Below are 10,175 nucleotides of genomic sequence, written 5' to 3'. Positions count from 1 at the left end.
CTAATCCTAGGTGTGGTAGTCTTAGCATGATAAGCTACATGATTTTCTTTAATTTTATCATGCCTCCTATTTTCATGATAAATAACATTAAAATGATATAAACTTGAATTAGCATGCTTTTTACCATTATGCAAGGGAATAGGCTCAATGAAAGTTACCTTTCTTTTTACCTTAGAGGCTCCCCCTTGAATTGAGCTTCCTCCTTGAGCCTTAACCATCTTCTTCCCCTTGGGGCATTGACTTCGGTAATGCCCCTTTTGATTGCACGAGAAGCATATAATATGCTCCTTGCTCTTCTTTGTATTGGGGATGGTCTCCTTGGGTTTCACCTTGCCCTTTTGTGCCACTTGGCCCTTCTTCTTGGCCAATTTTGGGCATTTACTTTTGTAATGCCCATGTTCCCTACATTCAAAGCATATGATATGATTTTTATCATTAATTGAAATGTTTATACCTTTGCTTGTAGGGGTGGCATCTTCTCCTTTTGATCCGGAGGTAGAAGCTTCCTCTTGATCCGAAGATATTCCTCCATTCGATTTTGCTTGACTTGCGAAGGTGGAAGCTTCTTCATCCTCATCTTCTCTTGACCCGGATGTGGAGGATTCTTCTTGCTCTTGATCCGGTGTCAATGAAGATTGCTCCCCCTTAATCCTAGAGGTGGATGCTTCACCTTCTTCTTTATCCTCTTGTACATGAAACAAGGAATATGCTCCTTCCTTGCTCTTTTGATTGCACTCCTTTGAGGATGAAGCTTCTTGGACTTCCTCTTCTTCGGAAGTTGAGCATCTCTCAACTTCGGAGTCCTCCTCTTGATCTTGCTCCAATGAGTCGCCCTCTTTGGATTCCTCTTGATTCGGTACAGTGGAGGGTTCTTCATGGATTATTGCCAATTTGCTCCAAAGCTCATTGGCATCGTTGAATTCTCCGATTTGAGCCAAAATATGGCTAGGCAATAAGTTGACCAAAAGCTTGGTCACTTTATCATTTGCGCTTTTGGTCACTTTATCATTTGCCTCGCTCCTTTGAATTTGCTCTAAGCTCCATTTGCTTTTCTTGAGAAGCTTGCCCTTGGAGTTTGTTGGAGCTTTGAAGCCTTCCATTAGAGCAAACCATTGCTCTATCTCCATCATAAGAAAATTTTTGATTCTTGATTTCCAAGAATTGAAGCTTGTGGATGTGTACGGTGGAGCCACCCTTGTGTCAAATCCAAGTCCATCTTGGAATTGCATCTTGAAGTTGAGCCTCTTGAAATCTTTGACTTTTGATGAATTTGCTTCAACTTCTTCACCCTCTAGCTTTGCTTGTTTTGTTTGCCCCTTCCGGTGATGATTCCGGTGAAGAGCGACCTTGCTCTGATACCACTTGTTAGGACCAAAATGTAGCTAGAGGGGGGGGGGGGTGAATAGCTCGTCGCGTGCTCGTGTGCTTTGTTGCTTGTTTCTTCAAGGATGTGCAGCGGAAATACAAAGAAACAAAAGCATACAACGCTAACAAATGGATTTTACTTGGTATCCACCTCACAAGAGGTGACTAGTCCAAGGATCCACGCACACACACATCCTCCACTATGAATAACACTCCTTTATGGTAACTATCAAAGGCGGAGAAGCCCTACAACACTCTAAATACAAGAAGAAGAAAAGGGAAACAAAACACAAGCAAAAGCTTACAAGTTATGCAACAAAAACCCTAACCCTAACTTCTTGCTGTTGCCTGCCTCTTGAGCTTGGATCACTAGCAAACCTTGCTCCAAGAACTCTTCAAGAACTGGCGGTAGAGTGGAGAAGAAGTGTGGAGAGCCGCTGGAGAGGATCGGAGATGAATCGTGAAGAACTACTGAAGGAGACGCCCGCCTGCAGCTCAAATACGACGCAACGGTCGGATCCCGATCGATTCGAAAACTCCCAATCGATCGGGGAGGCTTTGGATTGATCCACGGATCGATCTAGAGCACCTCTGTGCTCTGGAAAAATGCCTGGATCGATCCACGGATCGATCCAACGCTTATCGCGCGAAGCAGCAGCGTCCCAATCGATCCACTGATCGATTGGGACCTCTGGATCGATCCACTGATCGATCCAGAGGCTCTCTGTTTGCTGGGAAAAGCCTGGATCGATCCAGCTCTTGATTTTTTCCCAAAACCAAGTCCTAAGCCTCTCAAACCAACATCCGGTCAACCTTGACCTGTTGGTACATCATGCCTAGCATCTGGTCACTCCCTTGACCTGTCAGGACTCCTCACCAAGTGTCCGGTCAATCCCTTTAACCCACTTGGACTGCTCTCTTCGTGCCAAGTATCCGGTCACTCCTTTGACCTACTTAGACTTCCCCCAGATGTCTGGTCAACCTTGACCCATCTGGATTTCCTCGTGCCAAGTATCCAGTCAATCCTTTGACCTACTTGGACTTCCCCCAGATGTCTGGTCAACATTGACCCATCTGGATTTCCTCGTGCCAAGTATCCAGTCAATCCTTTGACCTACTTGGACTTCCCAACACTAGATGTCCGATCATCCTTGATCCCTCTGGATTTTCCCTTGCCTGGCTTCACTCACCAGGACTTTCACCTAGCTTCACTCACTAGGGTTTTCCATCTGCCTAGCTTCACTCACTAGGACTTTCACCTGGCTTCACTCACTAGGATTTCCTTCTGCCTAGCTTCACTCACTAGGACTTTCACCTGGCTTCACTCACCAGGATTTTCCATCTGCCTAGCTTCACTCACTAGGATTTTCACCTGGCTTCACTCACCAGGATTTCCTTCTGCCTAGCTTCACTCACTAGGACTTTCCATCTGCCCAACCTTCCAGTTACGACTTTCCAGTCTATCCGGTCACTCTTGACCTACTTGACTCTTCTTCATCCACACTGACCAGTCCCTGATCAGAATCTCCCCACATGAACAACTGCACCTGCATTATCCATGTGTCTACATGTATTGTCAAACATCGAAACTATGACCAAGACTCAAGCTTGGTCAAACCAGTCAACCTTAACCTAATGAATATTGCACCAACAATTATATTAGGATTAAGAGCACACACTTCCATAATAACTAAGGTCCAGTTCTTTTATAAAGTCAGTACAAAAGAACTTACCTAAAATGGTCCTACTCAATACACGAATTTTATAAGCTCTCAGACTCTATTAGAATACATATATTCTAATTCTATATTTATTGCTCTTTGCAAAGATGCTGCATCTTTATCTTGGAGTGCTTCGTCATATGTCCGGGGATCAGGTTCATGTCCACCAGGGATCAAGTCCAAAGACTCTCCTAAAACATGAATCTTTTAGGTTGCCTAACAACCCTCCCACTACGACGAGATACTTTCTGCAATTGTGTATCATTTGTGATACGTGTTGCAGTTTCTTGTGATATTTCATCTTGTACAATTGGTACTAGATTAGACGTGTCCTTTAATTTCCTTAAGATCAATTTTTACTCATGGGATTGTGGTTCATAGTATAGTCCTTTTCTAAAATCGGTTTGGGCGAAGCGTGGCTTCTAGGCGCCTTGCCTTTTCGCTCATCCTGAACGGGAGCATCATCCAAAGATGATCCTCATTCCAAGTTCCCCTGGACTATTTCTGAGGGGGTTTGGAAAAAGGCACGATGGAAGGGGATTGGTGCATGCTGCGCTTCCCCCTGCGTGCCGGTCGGCCTCCTATTCTTCCCCCATACGGAAACTTGTTCCACTTGGTCTTGTTTTGCTCGTCTTCCGACTGTCGACGTCGCAGGCTGTGGTACTTGTCGATCGACTAACGCCTGTTGTTGCTACTACTCGACCATCTTCGTCGCTCGGGCTTGCACGAGCATGTCGAGCTCCTCCTTGGTGAGTCGTCCAGTGTCCTCCATCTTCTCAACTTGGATGCAGGTTAAGTTCCCACAGATGACGTCAATATGATCCTGTCTGAAAGTCGATGAGATGGAAAGCTGGGGATACGGTTGTCCCACTGACCACTCACAGACTCCGCTCCGCCCTGTAAGATAGATGACGTCAGTGACGAGCCAGGGATGGGGTCCCCGGCGTTGGCCCTCCGACGCTCAAGTCAGTCACCGACGATGATGTAGAAGGCGTAGCAACAAGAATGAATACTGTAGCATAAATAATGTACCTCGCGTACTTCCGTCGATGCTTGGATCTCCCTTTATATAGAGTTCCTGTAGCGCGCGTGTACGCTTCCCCAAGTGGGCACGCTTCTCGAAGTTTCCCCTGAAAAGGCTTGTTAGTAAAGTGTCTCTGACACAATACCTTAACAAGCTGAACATATCTCTGATGTGACAGTGAAAGTTTCTGTCGTACGATTTTCTTGTTGACCATGCCTGGTGTTAGCGGCTCTAACTCCCAAAAGGATATCGAGAGATAACACAGTGGGTCCGTTGCTAGGCTGAGCGGATTAACCGCTCGGCCGAAACTTAGCTGCACCGGTGTCAAGTCCTGTTGCCGGGCCGAGCAGGCGAGCTGCTCGGCCAGAACTTCGCTGTGCTCGTGCCGAGTCCTGTTGCCGGACCGAGCGGGATAGCTGCTCGGTCAGGTTTCTGCATATCGTCCGACCGACCAATACGGTTATAATCCGTTTAGCCATATGATACCTAATCGTTGACCGCCCTAAATTTGACCCCCATCGTGGCAACTAACCCTTATAGGGTGGGCCCCTCCTTATCACCATATCACTAACCTTTAGTTAGGACTTCCCTTGATAATCATCCTGTCAACCTTTGACCTGATTAGACTTCTCTTTTCTAGTCATCTGTTCAATCTTAACCTGACTAGACTTCTCACTTCTAAAGATCAAGTTATGTTTGGATCAATCCTTAATTAAACTTGACTAAACAAAGGTATATTGTCTAATATTGAAACCCTAGAGGCTAATTGCACCAACAACTTAGACAGCAAGAGGTTCACTTCAGGCTATATTTTACTATTTGCTGGAGAGGTTATATCATGGAAAAGCGTCTAATCGACGTTATTAGTCACTTCTACTATGAAGGTTGAGTGGATAACAGGCTACGAAGCATCCAACTAGGAGATTTGGCTGTGGAACTTTATCACAACATTGCATATCGTTGATGACAATGACAGACCATTAAGGATCAATTGTGATAATAAAGTTGCAAAATTTTATGCCAAGAATAATTGCTACTCATCGAAGTCAATGCACATCAACATCAAGTTTCTAGCGGTTAAAGAAAGAGTACAGAATCGTTAGGTGATAATAGAGGACGTCAACATAGATTTCATGTTGACAAATCTATTCACCAAGGGTTTGATGTTTAAGGTGTTTCATGCACGTACTGTGAATATAAGGGTCTTTCTTATAGAAGAAGTATCTATCAAGTGGGAGTTTGTATTTATTTTATTATTATAGTGTACGGGGTGTGTAGGGTAAGGTATGCAGGATATCAAAACTCTATATATAGAGAGAGTTTTGATACCCAACACACCTTATGTACACCCACATTTTTTTTTGATTTAAAACTTTTTTTGTGCTTAATACTATTATCCAACCCCTAAATCCTAAAACCAAAAGCTTATTGGCATAACCGGGAGTTTAAAAAAATAAACAAAAAAGCCATCGTTTAGACAGCTGTGAGAGGCGCTCATCGCTACCACTCAAAGACAAATATTTTTGTTTTGATTATTGTATGTATATAAAACTCAAAACATTCAGGTGCATTTTATGTGTTTATTTGACATTCTGAAATAAAGTATCATGATTTAATATTATTGTTTAGTATATTATGTTTGTAGATATGATATACATTTTATTGTTAAAATCATAAAGTTTATATCATGATTTACTATTACAATTTAGAATAAAGTATCTGGATCAGACTCTTTTGGGTTACCATTAGAAACAGTTGGAAATTAACATGTATTGATTACATTTCATATAATTTCCATACTACACATCCACATCTTGATCTATATAATTAATAATTGGTATTGTGATTATTGTTAGAAATTATTATAGTTATGTACAATAAGTATGACATCTTTAGTCCTATATCAATAAAGTTAATGGATCAAATTATTTACAGAGATATTTTGTACCCATAAAATTTGACATTATTGTTAACGTCAATTAAAATTATACTCATGTGTTGTATACAAATCACATGTACCCCAAGTGAAAAATTGTTAGATTTTATCTCTTTTAGGTGGGTTTACTTATAATTTATACATGCGGATATATGTCATTTATGAACCAAATCCATTATGTGATGTACCTGAAGTTTATCAAGGTTTGGGTTAACTAATGTGGGCTTATATGTGTAGAATCCATAACTTGTACCGTTATTATTTATGAGCTGATAACAGATCTGGATCTACTATATATGAATTTGATCTCCATTAGATTAGGGATCTGACAGAACTTCTCATTTTCCATCGACGGAAGATTTTAGTGTCGTCACCTTAGCTCCTTCGGAACACCTATCCCATTGACAGGAGTTTTCAGCGCCGTTACCTTAGCTCCTTCGGAAGAGCTCTCTGGCTTCGTCTTCGTCTTCTTCTAGAGGATCTTGAGATCAAGAGGACAATGGCTCTTCCGCTGTATTTTGGTTCTATTGTCTTTATAGCAGTTTCGGATCTATCTGTTGTGCTATAGTGATTCATGAAACTAAATCTTATGTTTAGGATTTTTATCTGTGTTTGAGTTCCCTTTGTTTCTAGAATTTGCGTGGTTAAGAGAGAACTCTAATCCTAACAAAAACGAATGACCCTTACCGAAGGCTCTAGGAAAGGCAAAGAACTTACAGGTACTCAATGCCGCCTCTCATGATCAATTGACAAGTGCAGGATAGGAAGCAGTCCAGGAGAATGCTTACCATGTTTCTTGCACACAATAGTTTCTATGTTCATCGTCAACAGTGCTGGATCGCAAAGGAAGTCCGTAGAACAAGAAGCCGAGAACAGCTTTTCGAGCAGCCACCGAGTGAACTACACATCTTTTCTGAAGGTTCAGTATCAATACAAAATGTAGCAAAAGAGAAACCAGTTAATGATACAAAATGAACAATTTAGAAATCACATTCGCACTATACCTCCATGAAGAATCCAACTATACAAGATACAGCAATGACTGGAATTACAAAGAAAACAATGATCCTTGTGAAATCTTATTGAAAACTCCATTAGGTTTATTCCTGTACATGTGCCACCAATCTCTACCCTTTGACGCCTCATTCTTTACAACTTAACGCCAAAGCTGAATTTAAACATTTGTTGGTACATCGGTTTCCTTTGATCAAACCTTCTATAGCATTTTCAGAATCCATAACTTATATTTGCTTATGTACAAGTATAAAAGACAGGGACCTAGGAGACCTTTGTCCGAGAGGAGCTTGCAAAGCTTAATATAGGGCTCTATGTTTCCAGATTCTTGTATGCTCTTTCTTAGTCCTTGCAAAACAGCAACCCGATCCAAGTAGTCTGGGCATAAGCCCAACTCAAGCATCCTTATGAGCGTTTCTGAAGCATCTAAGTTGTACCCTCCTTTCAAGTACCCTCGTAGAAGCCATGAAAATGTCTTCTTCCTGAACCCGGCACTCATAGCCTCTGCCCCAGCAAGCAGCCGATTAACCGCACCCGTTTCCTTTTGTGAAGCACAAGTTGCCAGAACTGCATCATATAGCTCCCTGTCAGGCTCCTTGCCAGAGAGTTTCATTAGCCATAATTGCTGCTCCGCCTCAAGTCCAAGACCAGCACATGTATATAGCGAAAGAAGCCTCTCATGAACAACTCCGGAGACCATGGAGCTACCCTCCTGCAGTGCCCAATTGGACAAAAGAATTCCATTGCTTATGAGGACCGACTGATATTTCTCAATGCTGCTGAGATTTTCAACATCCAGTTTGTCAATTGCGCCAGTCTTTATTGAAGCTTTCAATTTTCGCAATGCTTTTGAGAACTCCTTTTGCTCTTTAACAAGTGCTGTCAATGCAATTACATAACTATAGACTTCAGGTTTTAACTGATTCTCTTTAAAATCAATAACCAATTGAACTGCTTCCAAGTAATTTCCATCTACCTGAAAAAATCATGAAAGAAATTAAATCAACAAAAACCCTTGATATATAAACACAAAGTGAATCCCACATGAAGAAGAACAAAGGAATGATGAATGTCTAGAATGTATCTTTGATAAACTATCAATTGTATCTTTAATAAACTATACTCTAGCTTGAAAATTACATACTCTGGAGATTTGTATCTTTGATAACAACTATATTCTTTTTTTTTTTACCCTCTCCTGACTCAACAAAGCTCATTTATTTTTTGTTTTAATGAATAAATTTTTTAATGCTGTATAACAACCATGAGCAGAACTCTTAAGAGTCTAGACAAATTGCATGAACAGAAACTAAATTGTACATATAAGATAGAGCTGAAACATGTAAGCATTAGATTGGATAAAATGCTTCAAAATTAGCAAAGAAAAATAGAAATAATACTAACTACACAAACTTGGAGATAGATGACAAGCCCTTAGTGCTCATCAATTCCATTAAAAGACCATCTAACTAATTTTAAAAATCTTCTTCAATAATATTGGAGATGTAATGGAGTTGCCACATGTTTTACCATTATATTGTGTTTCTCATATGAGTATCCAGTTGTGCATACTTCTGGAGGCCAAACCTTCAACATTGATATTAAGAGACGATTTGTTGTAGGTGTTTACAAAGGCATAATAAGTTACTTGGCCTTAAACATTGGTATGGAGGAATATTAATGCTCACCTAATTACCAGATATTCAAACTTATCCAATCTAGAAATTTATAAGAAAGGAAAATATGCACTTGATGAACAAGAAATACAAGCCTAAAGAGCATGTCAAGAAAATAAACAATAACAAAACTGAAGTTTGGTCGGCAGTACAATAAACAAAATCGTATTAGGAAATCACAATCAGTGTAAGAACATACCATCATCTTCCACACGAGATACCCAACTAGCCCTCTGTCGCCCACTCCACCATCTTCAATCCTACTGCTGCCGACTCCCCCACGTCTCAGAACATCCTTGACAAAGGCCACCGCTTCGTTCTTCTTCCCCTTTTCCCAGTACAAAGACACCACCTTTTCCACCATGCTGAACCCCGGATCGAGCCCCACGCAGTCCATCTCATTGAGCAGCGCGACCACGTCCCCAACCTCGTGCTCCCCACCAATTAGCCTCTCCATCCAGCCGCAGGCGATGGAGACCATGAGCTCCATCGTCTCCGCGTCAACCCGGTTCTCCTTGCGCAGCCAATCGAAGACCTCGAGCGCGCAGTAGGAGTCTCTCCCGTCCTGGGCGAAGTAAACCAGCACCAGCTGCAGCTCCCGGGCCGACAGCCGCTCGACCAGCTCGCCGAGAACATCGGAGGGGTCCCGCACCATGCGCTCCAGCTCCTCGATCGCTTCGAAGAACCCTTCCCCCATCTCCTCCTCGGCGTGTCTGATGAGGAGGCGGTCGAATCGGACGGATTCGAGAGGCTTGATGCGGGAAGACCAGAAGCGGGAATTGGGGACAGGATTAGGGTGGGCGAAAGGGGGATAAAACTGTTGGTGAGGTAGGCGGCGGAGAAGGAGGGGGCGTTGGCTGAGGGCCGAAGAGGAGAAGGAGAGGGGAGTGCCGATGGGAGGAGAGAGCGCCATCGATCTTGGTCTCCGGTCTCCCCTCCGGCGACTCTCCCAGTGCTTATGGATTGAATCATTCAGAAGCGGTGCCTCCCCATCCAATAAATATGACCAGTATACGTATTTTTAAATTATTTTTTAATTTAAAAAAGAGTGGCAAAATGCTGGAAATATAATACATAAAATTAAAAATTCAACAAATAATATTTTTTGATAAGCTGGTGGTCCAAGAGGGCAGGGAAAGCCAACGTAACTTGCAGAAATACACCCTTTATTATGATTATCATCAAAAGAACACCCTATTTTAAAGTGATCATAAATAATTTCCGTAATGGCAAATTTAAATTAAAATTGCAGGGCTTTACTCTTATTTGTTTTTTTGAGGAAACCCTTCCAGAAATTCTCGGCGGCGTGGGTCAAACCCAGGCCCAAGATGATAATCATAACAAAGGGCCTCCGTTATAGCTTTCCCTTTGTTAAAGGGAACCTTCCGAAATTCGCGACGGCGCTAGGCCAAACCTAGGCCTAAGAGGGGGTTTGGAAA

The 10,175-nt window shown here is 42.2% G+C and overlaps 1 protein-coding gene across 1 annotated transcript; it reads right to left on the bottom strand.

The window, feature by feature from the left end:
- Window positions 1-6,986: 6,986 nt before the first annotated feature.
- LOC122016679 (pentatricopeptide repeat-containing protein At2g30100, chloroplastic-like) lies at window positions 6,987-9,707 on the bottom strand. The gene is made up of 2 exons (XM_042574060.1): window positions 8,936-9,707; window positions 6,987-8,036 (listed from the first exon to the last, which is right to left on the bottom strand). The coding sequence occupies exons 1-2, from the start codon at window positions 9,647-9,649 to the stop codon at window positions 7,263-7,265; spliced, it is 1,488 nt and encodes a 495-aa protein (XP_042429994.1). The 5' UTR covers window positions 9,650-9,707; the 3' UTR covers window positions 6,987-7,262.
- Window positions 9,708-10,175: the final 468 nt, after the last annotated feature.

This window comes from Zingiber officinale, chromosome 8B (genome assembly GCF_018446385.1).
Source record: "Zingiber officinale cultivar Zhangliang chromosome 8B, Zo_v1.1, whole genome shotgun sequence".
Classification (NCBI taxonomy): Eukaryota; Viridiplantae; Streptophyta; class Magnoliopsida; order Zingiberales; family Zingiberaceae; genus Zingiber; species Zingiber officinale.
Note: the sequence above shows the minus strand (reverse complement) of the source record. Positions and strands in the feature narration are given on the sequence as shown.